Raw genomic sequence first — 21792 nt, forward strand, 5'->3', positions numbered from 1 at the left:
TAGTATGCGTCTATTGTAGAGCATCCGTGTGATTATATGGGGCGTTGTTGCCTCCTCTCGGAAGCTGCTGGTAGGCATGCTGAGACCTGAGGAACACCAGATGGCGTCCCCTGGCTCCACAACCAGACCTGTGTCATTTAATAAATACGACAGGGGGCGCTGTGCACGTATTAATGCAATGACAGCAAAACCAGGAGTATGATTTCTCGAACGTGGCCAGCGCTGCAGAAATATTGTCCCATTATGCAAACCCGCTTTTCAATGCCTATTTCGAGCAAATTGCACACTTGATACCCATTCTATAAGTGTTCTCGCTGAGTTTCTCCGGTGATCCCCACCCGGGACCCCTCGACGTGGCCGCCGTCCCGACCTGAGGACGCTGCACTCCGGGATCACTCCTCCGCGTTTCTCCACCGGACCGTTTCACCAAATAAAAAAACACCGAGCAACAACTTATCCCCCTCCGTTTCACTTTCCGTGGACGTGTCGTGAACAGTCCGGTCCAAGATGTCGGTGGCGGGGTTTAAGAAGCAGTTCTACAAAGCCAGCCAGGTTTGAGGAAACTTTCCTTCTCAACTTTCAGACTCCGTTAGCCCGCTAACGCAGCTAGCAACAGTTGCTAACGCCGTTAGCGGACTAACTTCACCCTCCGGATGGGTCTCCTGCTCCTATGTGTCTCTTGTAAAGTATGTGACCTACTGTCAGGCCATCTTAACCATCTAGCTCACTGTTTCCTTATCGATACTTCAATAAATGTGCGGTTTATTGGCGGACGGACGTCCCCATCGCGTTAGCACCAATCTCAGCAGCTAGCTGCAGACTCCAGATGCTGGAGATAGGAGGACAGAGATGTGCATGAGACCTTCACTCTAGGAGGACAGTGATGTTCATGAGACCTTCACTCTTAGGAGGACAGTAATGTTCATGAGACCCTCACTCTTAGGAGGACAGTAATGTTCATGAGACCCTCACTCTTAGGAGGACAGTGATGTTCATGAGACCCTCACTCTTAGGAGGACAGATGTTTTCAGGAGACCTTTACTCTTGGGAGGAGAGAGATGTGTTCATGAGACCTTGACTCTTTAGTTCATACTAGATGATCATCTGTTTTGTGGGTCACATAACATATAATACACATGCATGGAGGTATGTTTAGCAGAACCGTAGAGGCGTCCATCTCAATAATGGAAAACATCTCCTCTTCAAATATTAATTTCATGTTGATTTGGTAAAACTACGTTTTTGAAATGTTGTAAAATAAGGGATGGTTGCGTTGGCATTGTATATGAGCAGCCATCATGGCGTTTGGAGACAAATGTGGCTCCATTTAGACCAGACAACATGTAGGCTGATTTGAGACGTATTGTGTGTGTTTCTATACAGTGCAAATGTACGTAAAAAAGTACTTTGGGTTTTGGGTTCATAATGTGAGATACCACTAGTTGAAATGTCTGCATCACGGCTAGAAAGACAATCACACAGACACACACTATGTTTTACAGACGTCATTATTCATCATGTCTGACGTCTGTGTCCATACTGAGATGTAGATGGCGACGATTGGTGATGACCGTTCTCGATCGCAGTTAAAATCTGTTCTCAGACAGGGTTGATGATGAAGGGTTAAATCAGTGATCTCAGAGAGGGTCGACGATGAAGGCACTTTAGGTCTTCCTGTCCCGGGTGATCTCGGCAGGAAAGACATTTGCTTGCTGGCTCGGTTTCCTGTCAGGAACAGCCCAGTTGTGTTCAAAGATAAAAAAAAACAAAGACCATTTTGAATCATTCAAAGTGGTGGGATTACCACTGCAGTGATGTTTGTGTAAAAAAAGAAAAACCCTGCTTTGAATGTAAGAATCATGCCTGCCTAATTGTGCTGTAAGAACTGCAATGCAGGCCCTGCTCTTGCCAGAACCCAGAGAGCCAATAACACTTGCGATTGACACACACTGAAATATGCCACCCCTCCATATGTGTACTCCTATTGATTAAGACCTCCCTCTGAGAGCACACTATTAGTAAGTTATTGTGCAATATTATTATGAGTAAACTGCCTATTCTCTGCATTTTGCCAGAGTAATAAAAAAAAGTAATGGCAGATTGCAGCTTTGCAGCTGTTTTATGTTGTCAGGGTTCTGCTGAGGTATGCAGGAAGCAGACAGATTGTTGAATAAGGGTCGGACTCGGCATGTGTTTGTACATCCCTCTTGTGCCTGCTCTGCCTCGCTGTATATTCCATTAATTTCGACTCCTGCAATAACAACGTCCTAATCGTACTGACCTCGTTATTATTCTGCTGTTTCTTTACAAAAGCATCCTGGTTGCTCAGTGGAAAATGACTGTTGTCAATGTTTCCGTCATACATGGTGTTGATCAGAGATATTTTGTCAATGTATTGAGTTTGGTGCTGGGATGCCTACAGCATGATGTACTAGTTCCCCTCTCGGCATCCAGATGAAACATGGATGGGGATGTTGAAAGGTTTACTATACACAATTGACATTCGTGTTTTGGTTCCTAAATATTCAGTTGGCTTTTTGTTTGTTATATTGTTATATTCAAGCATATTTATGCCGACCAGGTCAAGTTGTTATCCAACTCTGTTTTTCCATGTGTCTTTTAATGTATGGATTCAGTGAGATGTGTATGGAGACGATGGCCTGTAGGTTTGTCTTGCGTTGCGTACGGAAGGCAGATGCTAGTAATTAGGGCGCAGCGGCTCTGTCTCTACTTGTGACCTGTGCCTTCAGGCTGACTCTGTCATGGGTTTTAACAGAGACCACAGGAATTCCTCATTGTAACCAATTGTATTAAACAAACTCTGTGTCCGCGTCCCGATTGCAGCCATGTTCCTGTCGTCTTTGGGTTAACCCAAAGTTCCATCTCCATTGAGTGGGTGCTGGAGTGGTTCTCTTCTTGGTTGGCGGTACTTCGGGGCCACACGTCCCAGTCCCACACACAGTCTGCCATGTCGTGATTCAGCCGTTTAGGGGAGGAACCAAACAACACCAGTTGTAATGAGAAGCCCCCTACAGTGGCCTACAGCATGTGATGGGCTGTGTCATTAGTTTTGGAGTGGACCCCCCACTTCCCCAGGACTGGGGCTTAACTTGTGCAACATGTTGCGTAACTCTTAAGGAAGCTCTCCGCTTTAAGTTACCTAAACGCTGGCATTGTGGAGTTATAGATTTATTACAATGCTGTATCATGGCTATACCATAATTGTAATGATATGAAGAGTTTAATTATGGTTGCATATTGATGATGATGTTATCAAAGTGGAAATCAAACATTTGGTTATTATGTAGGCTAATTGGTGTCTTGTTAAAGTGTTACAAATGAACATGTCAAAACAGTTAATTCAAAACGCTGATATGAAAAATTATGAAAAAGTGATTTCTTGTTTGTGTGTCTAATAAAGATTCAGCGGTCAACTTCTTTCAGCATGATTAAAATGGCTCTGTGTCATTGATTATCTGTAGCAGAGTTTCTGTTGCCATAGGGACGTTGCAATCAATAGCTCACCATTGTCTCTGATCGTCTCTCCTGTGCTGGATGTTGTTTGTACTGACGTTACTTGAAGCACGATATAATAATAATAATACATTTAATTTAGAAATGTACTGTATGATATGTACTGTAACTACCCAATGTGAACACAAATGAAGCCATGATTAGCCATTGTAGGATAAATGTTATTTCCTTTTTTTTGGTTTTCTATGATGATGTTTGCTCTGTTGCATTTTAGAATTCACTGCTTGTTATGAAACTACATGTGTCTTTAAAACCATAACCCTTCATACCTGAGCACACACCTCTGCTGACCCATTCTCTAGAACTCTGCTAATTCTGTTATCAAGAACTTTCACTTCTTGTGATTGGCAGATGGTGAGTGAAAAAGTGGGCGGCGCCGAGGGAACCAAGTTAGACGAAGAGTTCAAAGACTTGGAGCGGGTAAGAGACCTTTAAAACCCCTCGCAAGTGACCGCTGTTTTCACACACAGCAGGGACACAGGACCCGGGGGGTTCATGGGAGTGCTGCACGATTTGGGGAAAAAGTCATATTGCGATTATTGTGGACAATATTGCGATTGCGATATGATGAACAAATGGTGTCATGAGTCTACTTGCTTGGTTATAAAGGAAAATGCACACAGATTGTTGAACAATTTAAAAATGTTTATTTCTCAACTCAAATATACAAACTTAAACTAGCATTAAAAAATACAAAAACTAAAAAATGTATTCATTACTGTTTACAGTATATTTCTGCAGTGCAGAAATTTCTTACGTTTTCTCAATAGTACAACTTAAATGGAATAAATAAGAAAATACTATTATTATTATTTTTATGATCATTACTTTTTTTTGCACATATTTTTTTTTTATTAAATCGCAGCCTTTTGCGATTATTCAATCGCAAAGGCTGATATCGCGATTGCGATTCGAGTAATCGTGCAGCACTAGTTCATGGTCCCGGGTCGCGTGGTGAGAGCCGGGACGCGTCCCACCGGTTGGATCATGTCTATGCGGAGAGGCGGGGGAACGCCAGTTCTGCTTAATGTGTGTGTGCGCTCCAAGCGTGTTGTTGATGCGTCAGGCTGTCTCTAAGACCTCAGGAATGATTGTCATCCAAACAAGTTGGCGGACTGAAATACCGTTCAGCCTGAGCAGGCTGTCTACCACTCTGCAACCACATGGCCTTTGCATCTCTGTACTACATGTGCTTCACATCTTTAAGTAGTCTTATGCTGACTCAACTTAATAATGCAGCCTCTCCACATTATGTTGAGTTTTCACCACTGCATGTTTTTGTACTGTGTTTGTTCCTTGATACTGTGTGTCCCTTGTGCAGCTTTGACATGTGTGTGTGTGTCCTCCCTCCATTGTTTCTCTAGAAAGTAGATGTGACCAGTAAAGCAGTGGTGGAGGTCATCTCCAAAACGTCAGAGTACCTCCAGCCCAACCCAGGTGAGAGAAAAACAGAGCTCCATGGTAACCCTTCACTGCCCCACCAACCCTGCTCTGCACAGGGCCGTGTTGTGAAGCATGTGAAGAACAGTGACACATAGTTACCGACTGTTGAAACAGACCTTCTTCATTCTGAATGTTGCTATTCAACTGTACTTTCCCTGTTTATTTTACTCACTCGCTCGATCACTCGCTCACTCGCTCGATCACTCACTCGATCACTCACTCGCTCGCGGCCACTCGCTCACTTGATCACTCACTCACTCACTCACTCACTCACTCCCTACTTCTTTTCCTCCTCCTCCTCCTGGACCAGCCTCCAGAGCCAAGCTGTCGATGTTGAACACGATGTCCAAGATCCGCGGGCAGGTGAAGAACCCGGGCTACCCCCAGGCCGAGGGGCTGCTGGGCGAGTGCATGGTCAAGTACGGCCGGGAGCTGGGAGAAGACACCAACTTTGGTACGTCGGGTTGGTGGTACGACCGGTGGTTTGAGTGGATCCTTGTCAGGTATATTCCGGGTGACATTCAAAGCCCCACGGGTCGCATGTGGAGAGCCACTCGGAAGAAGGAGGGCTCGTAGAATGGCTGTCACTGCCCTACTGTATTTGGGCTTCCATCTTTTTCTTGTTTGTGATTGGTTAACACTGTGTGTGTGTGTGTGTGTGTGTGTGTGTGTGTGTGTGTGTGTGCGTGTTCAGGGGGAGCCCTGGTGGATGTGGGCGACTCCATGAGGAGGATGGCGGAGGTGAAGGACTCGCTGGACATCGACGTCAAACAGAACTTCATCGACCCCCTGCAGGGACTCTGTGACAAGGACCTGAGGGAGATACAGGTAGGAGGTCACTAGGATGAAATACAGAGGAGCATGGCCCTTCACGAGGGTCCATTCTGGCTCTAAACACAAGCCTGGTTTGGGACCTGCCGGCTCTGGTAGTTCCGCGGATGCTCCTGTACTTCTGCTTTCTGTCGGACCTTACCGATTCGCGGCCAACCGGTTCTGTTCCCACTTCTATTTTATGTTCCATCCCTTCCTTGGTTCCTGGTTTATTAGGGGCTGTTTTGATCCATTCTTTCACGGTTTCACGGTTGTCAGCGATGAGTTTTGACAAAGCAAAGCCAATGCTCGCGACCCATCTAGTCAAACAAAAATATGCACGCCCATACCCGCTGATGTATGTATTTGAATGTTTTTTTGCTATACGTTTATTCTTGCCATTCTGCCCTGTTCATGTAATCCTGTTCTTCGCTCGTGCTTGTCGTATGTCTGAGTAGCTGTAGGTTAACCCTGCAGGTCCCTGTTGCTGCCTTGTTGTACGTCTGTACAGCTGTGTTTGTGTGCTGCTGCCTTTCTAACCCATCCTTTCTCACGGCCCCTTTAACCCTTCCCCTCCAAGAAGCTTGTGCTTTTTGTCAGGCCATCACTAGGGTTAGGGTTAGGGTTAGGGACCGATCCGATATTTGTATCGGTATCGGTACCGATATTGAAGACATTTCTAGATCGGGTATCGGTGACAAATGGGCCGATCCATATTTAAAAAAAAAAATATATATATATATATATATATATATTTTTTTTTTTTACGTTTATGTACATACTTGAATCCTATTCCTACTACCTTGCTGCTTTGATAATTGAGTTTCCCACAAATGTTCTCACGGGATTAATAAAAGTGTATCTATCTATCTATTGGCTGATCTATTCAGTTTCTATGCTGTGCGCTGTGAGTGACGTCATAAACAAGCAACACGCCGTGCGGAGCCTACAGTGATTGCAAAATGGAGCGAGCAAAAGGATCTGCTATCTGGAGCTATTTCACTTTACCTAAGCCAGCAAGCTCCACGGCTACATGCAACATATGCAAAGTAAATGTCCCGAGGGGTGGTACTAAACCTTCTAGCTTTTATACCACAAACCTTATAAAGCACCTCCAAAAAGTCTCATGATCCCAGTCTTTTCCCCTCAATGAAACGTACAGTTTGTAGCCATAATTTCGCGCTGTTTTTCTATATCGGTATCGGATCGGTATCGGCCGATACTAAACCTCAGATATCGGTATCGGTATCGGAGGTGAAAAAAGCGGATCGGTGCATCCCTAGCCATCACTGTAAATAAGAACTTGTTCTTAAGGATCTCCCTGGTTAAATAAAGGTTAAAAAAAACCTGTCTATTTCCCAGTCCTCAGAGGACGTTTCATCTGACGTTTACATTTACATTTACATTTAGGAGACTTGCTTGATGCTTTTAATCCAAAGAGACTTACAACCGTTCATGCACACATTGACACGCCGACGGTGGAGTCAACCCGCGCAGGGCGACAGCTCGCTCGTCCGCAGCAGGGCCGCTTAGAATTCAAGGGGAGCCTCCCCACGAGCTCAACCCCTCCAGCCTTGGGGGTGCAGGGCTCCGTGACACCAACACCTGCGAGCCCCAACGTGCGTCTCCGTCCCCAGCACCACCTGAAGAAGCTGGAGGGGCGGCGGCTGGACTACGACTACAAGAAGAAGCGGCAGGGGAAGATCCCCGACCTGGAGATCCGCCAGGCGCTGGAGAAGTTCCACGAGTCCAAGGACGTGGCGGAGACCAGCATGTACAACCTGCTGGAGACCGACGTGAGGCCCCCCCACCCCCTGTGTGTGTGTGTGTGTGTGTGTGTGTGTGTGTGTGTGTGTGTGTGTGTGTGTGTGTGTGTGTGTGTGTGTGTGTGTGTGTGTGTGTGTGTGTGTGTGTGTGTGTGTGTGTGTGTGTGTGTGTGTGTGTGTGTGTGTGTGTGTGTGTGCGCGCGCGCGCTGTATGTATATTCGAGTGGAGAGGGTGATTATAAATACCTTCTGACTCGTGTTTCTTAGGGCTATTAACTTGCCCTGCTCCTTTACTAATTGTTTACCTAGCATCAACAAATCATGACATCCAACTTTCCTTGTAATCTCAGGCAATGTTTTCACCTCTCAGTCTGTCATTCCTTACCCTAACTGGGAGTAAACCAAGCTTGACTGCGTCTTCCCTTTTATTGACCTATCGTACTGTACTGGGTCATGTGCTGTAGGTAATGCACTGTTCTGTATCGTCAACATCCTCTATTCAGGTCGTAAACAGTTCTATCAGTGAGGACCTGTGGTTTAAACAAAACCCAGCCTGATTAGCTCCAGTGTTGCATTCAGCCATAGCTCCCATGAGTCATTTATTAACCAGGATGTAGAGCTGTTTATCAACAGGGGTGGACGTGGGAGGGGATGGGGCTGACTCTTTCTGTGTTTTACATGCACTTATATGCATATGTGTGACTGTGCGTGTCTGTGCATGTGCGTGACTGCGTGTGTTTGTGGCTGCGCCTTTGACTGTGTGTGTGACTGTGTTTGTGTGTTTGTGTGTGTGTGTGTGTGTGTGTGTCTGTGCGTGCGTGCGTGTGTGCGTGCGTGCGTGTGTGTGTTCTGTGCGTGCGTGCATGCGTGTGTGTGGCTGTGTGTGTGTGTGTGTCTGTGCGTGTGTGTGTTCTGTGCGTGTGTGTGTTCTGTGCGTGCGTGCGTGCGTGCGTGCGTGCGTGCGTGCGTGCGTGTGTGTGTGTGTGTGTGTGTGTGTGTGTGTGTGTGTGTGTGTGCGTGGCGGACCCCAGCAGGTGGAGCAGGTGAGCCAGCTGTCCTCCCTGGTGGAGTCCCAGCTGCAGTACCACCGGCAGGCCGTGACCGTGCTGGACGAGCTGTCCGACAAGCTCAGAGAGAGGTACACACACACACACACACACACACACACACACACACACACACACACACACACACACACACACACACACACACACACACACACACACACACACACACACACACACACACACACACACACACACACACACACACACACACATCTGATCCTAGTGGGTTAATAACATTTATTATTCTCTGTCTCCAGGATGAACGAGGCCCAGTCCCGACCACGCCGCGAGTACACGCCCAAACCCAAGCCTGTCTATGACTACGAGGACAACGACCAATCGAACGGCGACTACAGCACGGTGGTCCCGCCTCCAGCACGCAACTCGGGTGAGAACGCGTGTGTGTGTGTGCTCATGGGAGGAAGAGAGGGGCTGGGGGTCTTTATACATGTGTGTTTGTGCTGGACATTGAGCGTGCATGTGTGTGTGTGAGGGAGGGGGGAGGGAGGGAGGGAGGGAGGGAGGGAAGGTGAGGGCGGTAATGGGGTCAACTCTCATCTGGCTGCCCCCCCCTTTCTGGAAATGACCTTGTTTCCGTTTCCTGCGACATCGTCATCGATTTCTCAGGGTCCGATTTTCGGGAACTCCAGAGTCACGTTTTCTTTGTTGTGTCCAGAAGTGGAGCGAGGGAGGTGTGTGTGTGTGTGTGTGTGTGTGTGTGTGTGTGTGTGTGTGTGTGTGTGTGTGTGTGTGTGTGTGTGTGTGTGTGTGTGTGTGTGTGTGTGTGTGTGTGTGTGTGTGTGTGTGTGTGTGTGTGTGTGTGTGGGTGTAGTACCTCTGGAGTTCGGAACATTGTCCACATGATTGGATCACCAAGGACGTCGAGATGATTCCATCTTCTGTTTGGAGTAGCGAGGAGTCGAGTGACTCGACACTTCCTGGTTTCCCCGTCTAATGTGCAGAACCAAACCGACCTGCGGGGAAAGGGAGCCGACACAAAGAGGAGGCTGTTGAGAGAGGGATGAAGAAGCTGTGGGATGAACAGAAATGAAGACTGAGAACCAAAGGTCACGCGCTGGACTGATAGGCTTTCAGGCTCGGTGACACTTTGTTTACACGTCGGTTCAACTTCAATGAGACGCTTGTCTTCGGATCTTCCAGACCGGTCACAAGCGCTCACACGACGGGATGCAGACAATAGCCGACCGGTTGAAGTTAGCTTCGTAATCGACCTAACCCTTCGTTTGAAGTTGTGCCACCGGATATACGACCTGACAATGCGGCCTTGGTCGGATATCTCAGCGGCCACACCTGACGGGGAATAGAAAAATAGAATTGAAACGCAGAGAGAGGGGGAGAGCTGAGGTCCCCCATTCAAGGCTCCTGTCTGCGTGTTGCGCCGCTGTTTGAAAGTGAGAGGAAAGCCAAGGCTGGGAACATTCTGGGCTGTTAGGAAGGCCAACCGGTGAACAATCAACAAGTCATTGTGGTGATACACTGTGGCGATGGTTAACTCGCCCCTGGCCATGAATATTCCACCGGTTAAAGTTGGCCCTTTTTAGATGTGGTGTGCGGATGGTCGGTCACACTAGCAGTGCTCTACAGCAGTGTTACTCTAACAGTTGCACGGGGTACAATTTCGAAAACAAGGAGAAGGAAGTAGTCGGCTAATAAAGACAACGTTGTCTGTTCATCTGATCCTGACAGGAAGCCAACAACGTTCCTCTCAAAGTTTTTCAATTTACGGTCATCCAGAGAAGTGTTGAAATACCTAGACATATTTCTCCTCCCTAAAATGATTCATGTTGTCGGGAAGAAAAACATGCATTCAGTACATTCCTAAAAAACAGTCTGAGAACCACGGTTCAACAGCAGCGATGGACAGTGTTTGATGTTCACCACACAGTAGGTCGCCTCATTGACGCCTAGATAAAATTATCCCACCCTTTCCTTGATGTGTTCAGTAGGGTTGCTCATCTGTGGGTTGTGGGCTGAGCAATGAAGGGAAGAAGGGCCGCGGTAGTTCAGGAGGTAGAGTGGGTCGGCTGGTCACCGGAAGGTTGCTAGTTCGATCCCCGGCTCCTCCTAGCGTGTGTGTGTGTGTGTGTGTGTGTCTCGAGGTGTCCTTGAGCAAGGCGCCTCACCCTGACTGCTCCCGACGAGCTGGCTGTCGCCTTTTATGGTTTGACACCGCCGTCTGTGTGTGAACGGGTGAACGACTAGGTGAATGTTAGGCCGGTTTCGTGAAGCGAAAAAAAGTAAAGCAAGAAAAGCGCTGTATACATGCAGACCATTGACCATTTCCTCAGCCGGTCACCTGCAGCACTGAAGGAGACACCAGCGACGCGCAGCATGCGTCCCTCGCAGCACGCATGTATGTTGTGATGACTGTGATGCTAAGTCCGCTCCTCTCCGTGTGTGCACAGTCCCGGAGCAGCCCAGCTGCAAGGCGCTCTACGACTTCGACCCGGAGAACGAGGGCGAGCTGGGCTTCCGCGAGGGCGACATCATCACGCTGACCAATCAGATCGACGAGAACTGGTACGAGGGCATGCTGCACGGCCAATCAGGATTCTTCCCTCTCAACTACGTGGAGGTGCTGGTGGCCCTGCCCCTCTAAAGTCATGGTAGGGTGAGAGGGAGAGAGGGAGAGGGATGAGGGTGAAGCTAGAGATGGGGTGTAGAATTTTCATCTTCATCTTGTAGTCCACCACGACATCATCTTCATTAATACTACAGTCTCCTTTCTGTCTTCGGGACTTTGAAGGGAAATTCAGAAGACGATGATGTTACACATTCCAGTTGAGAAATGTATTAAAATAAAGACCACTCCCACAACGAGGTTAGAAGGTCAGGTTCCCTCATCTGAGACAACTCGTTATGAAATCATGTTTACCTCTGAACAGCTGAATTGAGGAGAAAAAAAACGTTACTTCATTTTTTTTAATTGACAAGAGTGCAACTCGTACATCAAACAGGTGACTTTATTGTTCCCCTACATTTCATAAACAATATGGTTTTAATTGTTGTGCAGAGCCGAGTCAATTGAATTGACTCTGCTGCCCTCTGGACGCCCCCTGTTGGCTGAACTCATTATGACACCAGGCGTAAAGTTGCACAGTAGCAGATATAGGTCACGCGGTCGAACGTCTGAACACTTGTTGTTTTTAAAAGATTTATTGTTGTTTTTGTGCTTTTGGTTTCCGTCAATTATGAGCCTTAAAAATCCGTTCTACATTTCGGGGTTTACCTTAAGAGCCAGAGACACTCCCCACACAGTGACACCCTGACCCTGAGGCTGTGGCCCCGGGCTCCATCACACCCTCAGAGACCAGACCTCTCTGAAGGTCCTGATAGGATTTCAGTATTTACTCCTCATAACTTTTTATCTCGCCGTTTGCGCAACAATTCATCAGAGTTGTGCCGTTATTCCGGATCTGTGAAAACAAAAGTTTTGTTAACGCACCTTGGTCCCCAAATGAGATTCACGCGAGCGTGCGTTTGTGTTTTTTTCCGATGGTGAGACGACTCCACCGTGACGCCCAGACCCAAAGTTGATGCTCTTCTTGCACCTGTTTTTCACTTCAACTTTTAGCCACTAATCAGTACACTGTCTGTGTATCATACCATGTGTCTGGTATACATGTATGGTATATAGGTATATAGGTATATACGTAGGGTGCATCAGCCACATGGCTCTCAGCAAAACCACAGTACCTTCCTGTTGTCTTACACAGTACTTACTGTACTGTACTACACGTGATGCCTCTGCATCACCAGTCGGTCTCAGCACCTGCTCGCTCTTTATGACACTCGTCTACCAGGTTTTACTCACCGGACCTGAGGACACTGCAGGCAGTGTCTCTTTAGTCCCATCCACCACGATCCACCCCACTGTTTACTATCTGCCCTCCACCTTCTCCTGTATGATGGTGTCTTAAATGCATCGTTCCGATTGGTTTAGTGGTCCATCAGACTGTGAGGGAGAGACCAGGGTTGAAAAGGGAGTTCTTAAAGGGAAAGGTCCACCGTTGGAAGTCTTCTTCCCCTGTCGTGTCGCATGACTCTTTTCTGCCACCTCTTTTTACTCAACCGGGCAGATGAGTTAAGTTATGTATAGATCGGTGATTATGATGAAGGATCCCAGGGGGACTTTAAGAGACTTCTTCTCCCTCTGTTCCATCTCCTCTCGTGTTTACATGTCTCATCTACAGTACATTTCACTGGTAGTAGTAGAGGGCTTCAGGGTGGATGTTTGGTGTGGACTCACTGTATTATAGGAGGGCAGCAAGACACAAGCCTCCTGCGCTTAGCTGTTTTAGTGCCTTTGAAAAAGGGAGGTGGAGACGTGACTAATAATAACCAAAATAATATAGACTTTTTTTAAATGGTCATGAATTTCCTGACCCGATCCGTTTATTCTATCCCGTTTTGTATTGTTTTCATCCTCCCACCATGGCACTTTGCTGTGCACAAACGTAGTGCATGTGTACACGGTCCCAGACCCCACATGGGACAGGGCTGACTGGTTTACTCTGCCCACATGGACATCTGGTCTGGCAGTAGGGCACGCTGGTTAGGTTAACGGCGTCTGTGTGTTTTAATCGGACAGCTAGAATACTCCCTTTTACACCGCGAAAATCACTTTGTCTCTCCTATAGTATTTTTTTTGTATCGACCCTAGCCATTTTTAAATTTAACTTTGCATGTAGTCTCATATGATACCTTGTTAATGTATGTTTTAGTTTAAGTTACCTTTCCATGTTTTTTATGTCATGAGTCCAACATTTAACGGCAATACTTTGTGATTTATTATCAATATATTTGTACATGCTTCTTGTTTTGTCAACCTTCCCCATTCTTTTAATAAAGAAAGAAAAATAATTGCAATGCTGTCGTATTGAGAGAATTCTCCTGAATATAGATGGATATTAGATTCAATGGAGCTCAGTGCTTCAGCAGCCTTCAACAAGCGTCTTATCAAAGAAATAACACAATCTCAATCGAAGGGATTCCAGTGTCTGAATTTAATGTTTATTTAGGTCATCAGCAGGTTTTATAAGGCATTGCTTTCTCCATATTTCTGCATCGCCCAATCCACAGATTTTTATAAATACAGTACAGGTTAAATAAAAAAAGACTTGCTTTTTCAACCAATAGAGTTGAAACAGTTTGTCATGTTTGAACACGTACACACACATGGCCCACATCCATCCTTTGGTCCATTGACCACTAGTGAGCTGACTAATACAACTGCTGCCTTCAGAAACATTAACATTTTGCACGCTGAACGTTTTGACACTGATGGAGTTGAACGGAAACTGGCCTAACAAGAACGTCTGAACTGATCTAAAGAAGGAAGAGTAAAGCCAATGCTATGGCGAATCATTTATGTGATGCTAGGAGGTCCATCAGGGTCATTCCTACACATTCAATATCAACAATACAACTCTGGCACCATGTGCCTATACCATCACGTTTTCACCAAAATGTATAATAGGTCCACGAGCCCAGAGAGAGACGTCGTCACTCGCAATGTGAGCATCCTTAAAAAAAAACTTTGGTTCCAAGATGTGCCGAGACGTGTAACTACCACTTTATGTTCTGATCCAATAACATGAAGTATGTACGGCCTGATACCACTGATGAGGTCACCTGGTCTCCTGAATTTGGAAACGGCATCCTGTTCAATGTGCTCCCGGCATTAACAATGGATTAATTCTAGTCATTGAGTCTGATTTGTTTCAAACGGAAGCAGAGGAAGCCATCAGGGGACCACTTGGAGGCCACAGCTTTACACGTTGACTCAACCGACAGGATGCCGCTCTAGTCACTGACACTGTCCTACCAAAGAAACGTATTGCTAACGCGAGTGGAGGCATTGTGGGTCTAACAGTGTTCACATCGTACGCTGGGGCTGTTCAGAGCACTGGACGCCTCGGAAAGGTGACGCAGAGCATCCGTGCACGCATACACACACATGATCACATACATACATATACATACACACACACGCACACACATATTCACACTTATATAAACACACACACATACATGCATACATACATACATACATACATATACACACAGGCACGCAAGCATACACACACTGACACACACATATACACCCAAATAAACACACACACACACACACAGCGTTGGTCCCTCACTGCGTGATACTCAGCTGACTGTAAACATGCTCGAGGATCTGGGAGTAGGCCTGGTCTTTAGGGGCGTGGCCACTCAGGGAGCCCTGAGGAGACAACAGGAAGTCATTACAGACATCGGCATGACAACAGGAAACGGCCCCAAAGGTCATATCCATCGTGACCTGACATCTTAATCAAACAAACTTTGTTTACAAAACGCTTTTTGTGCAAAACAGCAAAATATACGCTAGACACAAATTCCAAAATAGGTTACAAACTAATTTGTAAAGGGGAAAGAGAAATTGGGTCAGTTCCTCTGACAGAACGGGAATCAGATCGTATGAAACGTAAACATCCGGTCCCCAGACGGTACCTTGATCTTATCCATCATGGTGGTGTCAGGGCACCAGTACTGGCTGAACTGCACGATGTCCGGGGCGGTCCTGTAGTAGTCCACCAACAGCATCTAGGAGGACGGAGATCCCGTTAGCGCTATGAAGGCTTGTTAAACAGCAGTGTTGAATACTTGATTCTGATTGGTCTATCGCTGCGTTCTACGGCATGCATTTCTGAAAAGCAGGCAGCAGATCCAGCCGTCGATTCTAACAGGCTTCTATCTTTAGCAGAAGCGATAAAATCTTTTTTAAATCAATAAAATATATATTTTTAGCTTAGTTAGTCATTCAGTGTCAAATTATCGATTTCTTCAGTTAGTAGAAATATAATAAGCGGGATTCTTTCGGTCGGGGTCCCACATCACCCTGTTGATGATTACTTTTACACATTTTTATTTTTACTTTCGTATTTACTTTACCTTGTATTGTTGCCGTGAGGAACCAAGCCTAAGAATGTCCCTCGTGTGTAACAGACCTGTGAGCCTGGGGTCTGGCAGTGTGTGCGTGTTATCCCCACTGTGTGTGAACGCCATCAGTGAACGCCTACCATCTCGTTGAGGACGTCGCTGGTCAGGAAGTTGTCCTGGACGTACGTGACCTCCACCGCCACGGGGATGCCGTAGTCGTTGGGTCGTTGCTTTGAGGAAAACGACTAGATTATCAACAGATAAAACAGGGTGCTCATTTTTAGACGTGGATAGAAGCAGATTAACACAGCAACACAGATTGAAGCAGGCTTAATGAGAACAGATCGAAGCAGGCTTAATGAGAACAGATCGAAGCAGGCTTAATGAGAACAGATCGAAGCAGGCTTAATGAGAACAGATTGAAGCAGGCTTAATGAGAACAGATCAAAGCAGGCTTAATGAGAACAGATCGAAGCAGGCTTAATGAGAACAGATTGAAGCAGGCTTAATGAGAACAGATTGAAGCAGGCTTAATGAGAACAGATTGAAGTAGGCTTAAGGAAGGTGAACCGAATGAGAACAGATTGAAGCAGGCTTAATGAGAGCAGATTCAAGTAGGCTTAATGAGAACAGATTGAAGTAGGCTTAAGGAAGGTGAACTGAATGAGAGCAGATTGAAGCAGGCTTAAGGAAGGTGAACTGAATGAGAGCAGATTGGAGCAGGTTTAAGGGAGGGTAACTGAATAAGAACAGATTGAAGCAGGCTTAGGGAGGTGAACTGAATGAGAACAGATTGAATCAGGCTTAATGAGAACAGATTGAATCAGGCTTGGGGAGGTGAACTGAATGAGAACAGATTGAAGCAGGCTTAATGAGAACAGATTGAACAGATTTAAGCAGGCTTAAGGGAGGTGAACAGAATGATAACAGATTGGAGCAGGTTTAAGGGAGGGTAACTGAATAAGAACAGATTGAAGCAGGCTTAGGGAGGTGAACTGAATGAGAACAGATTGAAGCAGGCTTAATGAGAACAGATTGAATCAGGCTTGGGGAGGTGAACTGAATGAGAACAGATTGAAGCAGGCTTAATGAGAACAGATTGAATCAGGCTTGGGGAGGTGAACTGAATGAGAGCAGTGCGGTTGGCCCTGGAAGGCTGGATGCAGCTGGCCGCTAACCTCAGGTGGAGGCACCACCCAGAACGGGGTTATTGTGGACGCCACGCCCTGGTTTCCGTGGTAATACGGACCTGCAAATGAAAAGTGGAATTAGAGCTTTGTGTCCGAACTTTTGGCTTCAAGCCCCGCCCACTCGACCGACTGAATCAGCCCTGATACCGAACACCTTGTCCCAGATAACCCGTTTGGTGAGGGGAGCTGGCTCTAAGCTGGCTCTAAGCTGGCTGTAAGCCCTCTGTGAGGAGGCAGCACCACATCCCGAGGGCATCGATGTCAACCACTCGGAATAGAAAGTATTCTCATTATTGCTCTACTTCTCCTTTCCATAAAACCTCACAGGTGCAGCAAGAAGAGGAACTCAAAAGTGTGAATAAAATAAACGAGGGAATCAGGCCACTACCTGGTGGGCCTATTTCCTCTGGGACATGTTACAAATGTGTAAATCATTAACTTTTACACATTTGAATCCAGCAGGAGACGCCACCAACGTGAGGAGAGCGACATTAGAAGAACCTCGTTGTTTCTTAGGATAGAGCAGAGCCCTGGGGTACGTAGAGGCTGGCTCCAGCCACTGACCGCAGATGATGCCCAGGCAGGGCTGGAAGCCGTTGTTGGAGCCCTGCAGCCTCAGCTGGTGGTCCATCTGGGAGTCGATGTCCTGCAGCGACGGGAGGGCGGGGCCGCGCGGGTGACTGTGGTACCAGCCGACCAATGACAGGCCGCGCATGAACAGGTTCTGACAGATCTGCAGAGAGAACAGGGAGAATAGAGAGAACAGGGAGAACAGAGGATAGAGAGAATATAGTGAATAGGGAGAATAAAGAGAACAGGGAGAAGAGAGAGAACCGGGAGAATAGAGAGAACAGAGAGAACAGGGAGAATAGAGTGAAGAGAGAGAACAGGGAGAATAAAGAGAACGGAGAGAACAGGTAGAATAGGGAGAACAGCCATATTGAAGGTAAATATTTCTATAGATATATTTACCATAAATAAGGCTAATCAAGCCTTTTTTTGCCAAGTCACAGAAAATATCTCCCCAATAATAGTTAAAAAAATGTATACTACTGATACTTAATCGAGTTCTATTGTTCGGCCGAGACGGAAAAAGTCACTGTCGAAACAGTTGTGTGGTTTAAAATGCTTTGTATCCATCTCAGCAGTAGAGGGCGCTGTTGTACCTCCTCCTCCACGGCGGAGGCCGACTCTTTGTCCGCCAGTCTGGTCCGACACGGGAACGCCCGCAACACCGTCAGCACTGGAACAGAACGAGACTAATGGAGTCAATATACCAGGTTTAAATCCTATTCAAACTAATAACACTTTGGGCCGGACACAATGAATGGATCGTACAACAAACTTCACGGTGTTAATTTCCAGATAAGGGTTTTATATTGATTGATTAGTGCAGATCCACTCACGTTGTGTGGTCGTGTCCCATCGGCCCCCAAGGTAGCCCACCACCTCGCTGGTGGTCAGGTGACAGTGGAAGTCCTGTAACAGACCGCACTTTTACTCTCCACAAACAGAACTAGAATCCATTAAATAGCTTTATAATTAGCATTTTCATAACTCTGATTATGGTTCCGCCCCTTTTATTTACAAGTGCACTCTGCTAGTTAAACTAGTCAAGGTTAGTCTACTACTCTGCCCTGGTTTGTAGGAGGAGCAGAGCCATAGTGAGTGTTACGACCGACCCTCTGGTCAGAGCCATCAAGAGTGTTAAGGGCTGATTACGGTCCCACGTTCACGCCACGCAAGGGGGCTACGGACGGACCCCTTACGTCCCTGCGGACCCTCCTTGCGTCCACCGCGAGGGCCGGACGTGCGCCTCCCAAGAAGGTAACCTTGCGTTGTGGCGACGCAGAAGCGCGCGGCTGTGATGAACCAAAACAGGCTCGCCGCTGCGTCGAGGCGTCTGCGTGGTCGTCGCGTCGCGTGAACCTTAATCAGCCCTTTATGGGGGGCCCCCGGTGGTCAGAGCCATCATGAGTGTTAGGGGGGGCCCCCTGTTGTCAGAGCCATCATGAGTGTTAGGGGGGCCCCCAGTGTGAGTCCCAATAGGACGCCGTAGCCCCCCCCCCCCCGTCTCACCATCAGCAGCAGCACGTTGCTGGACACGGCCACGTTGAAGGGTTGGAAGCGGTTGATGGCGGAGAAGGCCGACAGCTCCACCAGCGTGTGGGGGTCCCTGAGAGGTGGCGGGGGGGGGGGGGGGGGGGACACGGTGAGTACAGGACCACACACACTCAGGGCATAGTGAGCGTCCTAGCGAGGCTCTACCTGCTGGGGTCGCGGGCGCCCAGGTTCCCGTACCTCACGGGGATCCTCTCGCGGTCCGTCCGGCGGGCCACCATGATGTCTGCAGGACAGGGGGGCACTGAGTTTATCTGACGCACGTCTGCCCACGCTCCTAACCATGAGCTTCAGCTTGAGTTGAAACACTGAGATTTAAAAAAGTAGTGTTGTAGGAGGAAGGGTACGCCTGGTTCCTTGGAAGCACTTCATCAACACCAGAAGACACACCACTTGAGTTGGAGCAGACTAGAACCTTCACAAGCTGATTGGTGGAGGCTAGAACCATCACAAGCTGATTGGTGGAGGCTAGAACCTTCACAAGCTGATTGGTGGAGGCTAGAACCTTCACAAGCTGATTGGTGGAGGCTAGAACCGTCACAAGCTGATTGGTGGAGACTAGAACCTTCACAAGCTGATTGGTGGAGACTAGAACCATCACAAGCTGATTGGTGGAGGCTAGATAAACTTCTGTACAAACGTACTTGCTATTAATAAATGAATGCGTTCTTTATGTTTACATATTGTTCATAGCTAAAATAATAACATTATTTTACATGATAGTATTCTTGATTCACCGCTACACTGATGCAACAGGACAGTTCGTACCGTGTAATCCTGGCTTGGCGTTCTTGTTCTTCTCCTCCGCCGGCGCGGCCGTCTTCCCTTCCTCCTCCTCGTCCTCGTCCTCCTCCTCACTCACCAGGCTCTGGTCCCCATGGGAACACAACAGAGTTCAGACCAGCACCAGGACACACCCCCCCGCCCCCAGACCGTCAGCCGTGGACCGTCAGCCCGGCCGGAGCCCTCACCATGTCGGCGCTGGGCTGGTACTTGTGCAGCCAGCTGGTCTTGTACTGGACCAGCTTCTGGCCGCGGTAGCGCACCGAGGCCCAGCCGCAGCCCGACTTCTTGGCCGGGTTGACCAGACGCTTGCAGTGCGTGGCCCAGGCGCTGGGCGAGTTGAAGATCTGCCCCGTCTCCACCCAGCGGATCTTGCCGTCCGTCAGAAGGTCGCCCACAAACTTCTTCCCCTGGAGAGAGTACGTTAACGTTACAGGTAATGTATTAGTGTATTGTGTATTACCGGGTAGTGGATGGTGTATTAGTGTGTGGTACTGTACCAGGTAGTGTATAGGTGAGTACCAGGTGGATTACCATGTAGTATAGTTATAGTTAGTACTGTACCAGGTAGTGTGTGTGTGTGTGTGTGTGTGTGTGTGTGTGTGTGTGTGTGTGTGTGTGTGTGTGTGTGTGTGTGTGTGTGTGTGTGTGTGTGTGTGTGTGTGTGTGTGTGTGTAGAGTGTACCAGGCAATGTATGGTGAGAACCAAGTGTATTACCAGGTAGTATAGTTATAGTTAGTGCTGTACCAGGAAGTGTATGGCTTGTGTGTATAGTGTGTTAGTGTGTACCAGCTAGTGTATGTTGACTACCAGGTGTATGACCGGGTGGTAGTTATAGTTAGTACTGTACCAGGTGTACGACCAGGTGGTAGTTATAGTTAGTCAGTACCAGGTGTACGACCAGGTGGTAGTTCTAGTGTGTACCAGGTGTACGACCAGGTGGTAGTTCTAGTCAGTACCAGGTGTACGACCAGGTGGTAGTTATAGTTAGTACTGTACCAGGTGTACGACCAGGTGGTAGTTATAGTTAGTACTGTACCAGGTGTACGACCAGGTGGTAGTTATAGTTAGTCAGTACCAGGTGTACGACCAGGTGGTAGTTCTAGTGTGTACCAGGTGTACGACCAGGTGGTAGTTCTAGTCAGTACCAGGTAGTGTATGGTGAGCGCCCCGTCCCCCGGCTCCACCAGCCCGTCCTTCAGCAGCACCCTCAGTGTGATCCCTCTCCGGGTCAGCAGGGAGCCACGCCCACTGCTGGAGCGCAGCTCCGACTCCTCCCCTCCGCTCAGCTCCTCCTCCTCCTCCTCTCCTCCGTCCTCCACCACCACCACCTGTGGAGAGCAGGGGGGCTCTGGGACCAGACACACACACACACACATAGACAAACACACACACACACACATCATATGCACGTGTTATCATACTATGATGTTGTCCCTCAGCGTCCTTGAAGCTGTTGCGTCGTTGGACACGTGACCTTGATAACGACAACTGGTTTCGGTTTCAATTAACAGCCCTAAACAATTTCTGAATAAAATCACGTCCAGTAATCACTGGGCCACTCACTTATGTGCAGTTGTGTTACAATAATTGTGAGTGACTTGTGATTCCAAGCGCCAAAAAAACCCAGAAGCTTTTGTCGCCCCGGTGACTTCAGTGGCAGATAGCCTCAAGGAAGACGTCGTCGTGTTCGTAATACACCATGAAAACAATCATTAGTGATATTAATAATCCGGCTGAGACAAAATATTCTGGATATCCCCTAACCGCTCATGTTATGAACCACCATACTTCCATCTATCGCCGATCCCTTTGTTCAAACGTCTAATTAACCGCTTCCTCCCGCAAGACGAGGCCTGCTGCTCATCTCAATGTTTGACTGAGAATCATAATTAATAGCCCGTCTCCATTATTCTCACCCATATCACCGAACCGTCCCGGAAAGGTTCTAATCCCGCGGCGTCAGACGATGTTCGCACGAGACCCTCCGAGGCGATACAGTGATCTCACATCTCCCCTCGCTCCATTAGCTCGATCTGTTATCAGATGATAGAATGAGGCGCTGTGTCTCCTGGTTCCTCGTCTAGTTCCTTGTTGTGTTGCTTTAATGTCAGCTCCCCTCCCCT

The 21792-nt window shown here is 47.7% G+C and overlaps 2 protein-coding genes across 2 annotated transcripts; one reads left to right on the plus strand and one right to left on the minus strand.

The window, feature by feature from the left end:
- The first annotated feature begins 151 nt into the window (after window positions 1–151).
- sh3gl1b (SH3-domain GRB2-like 1b) lies at window positions 152–13510 on the plus strand. Its single transcript, XM_060067873.1, has 9 exons — window positions 152–552; window positions 3886–3954; window positions 4899–4971; window positions 5288–5431; window positions 5672–5805; window positions 7425–7583; window positions 8585–8691; window positions 8878–9008; window positions 11047–13510. Exons 1-9 carry the CDS (start codon window positions 508–510, stop codon window positions 11238–11240), a joined length of 1056 nt encoding a protein of 351 aa, XP_059923856.1. The 5' UTR covers window positions 152–507; the 3' UTR covers window positions 11241–13510.
- A 122-nt stretch (window positions 13511–13632) lies between these two features.
- On the minus strand, window positions 13633–21463 carry mpnd (MPN domain containing). The gene is made up of 13 exons (XM_060066303.1): window positions 21458–21463; window positions 20815–21015; window positions 19854–20075; window positions 19651–19750; window positions 19030–19108; window positions 18841–18937; window positions 18168–18240; window positions 17928–18004; window positions 17326–17494; window positions 16750–16820; window positions 15712–15816; window positions 15143–15235; window positions 13633–14873 (listed from the first exon to the last, which is right to left on the minus strand). Exons 1-13 carry the CDS (start codon window positions 21461–21463, stop codon window positions 14787–14789), a joined length of 1380 nt encoding a protein of 459 aa, XP_059922286.1. The 3' UTR covers window positions 13633–14786.
- Window positions 21464–21792: the final 329 nt, after the last annotated feature.

The sequence above is a fragment of the Gadus macrocephalus genome, chromosome 12 (genome assembly GCF_031168955.1).
Source record: "Gadus macrocephalus chromosome 12, ASM3116895v1".
In the NCBI taxonomy this organism is placed as follows: domain Eukaryota; kingdom Metazoa; phylum Chordata; class Actinopteri; order Gadiformes; family Gadidae; genus Gadus; species Gadus macrocephalus.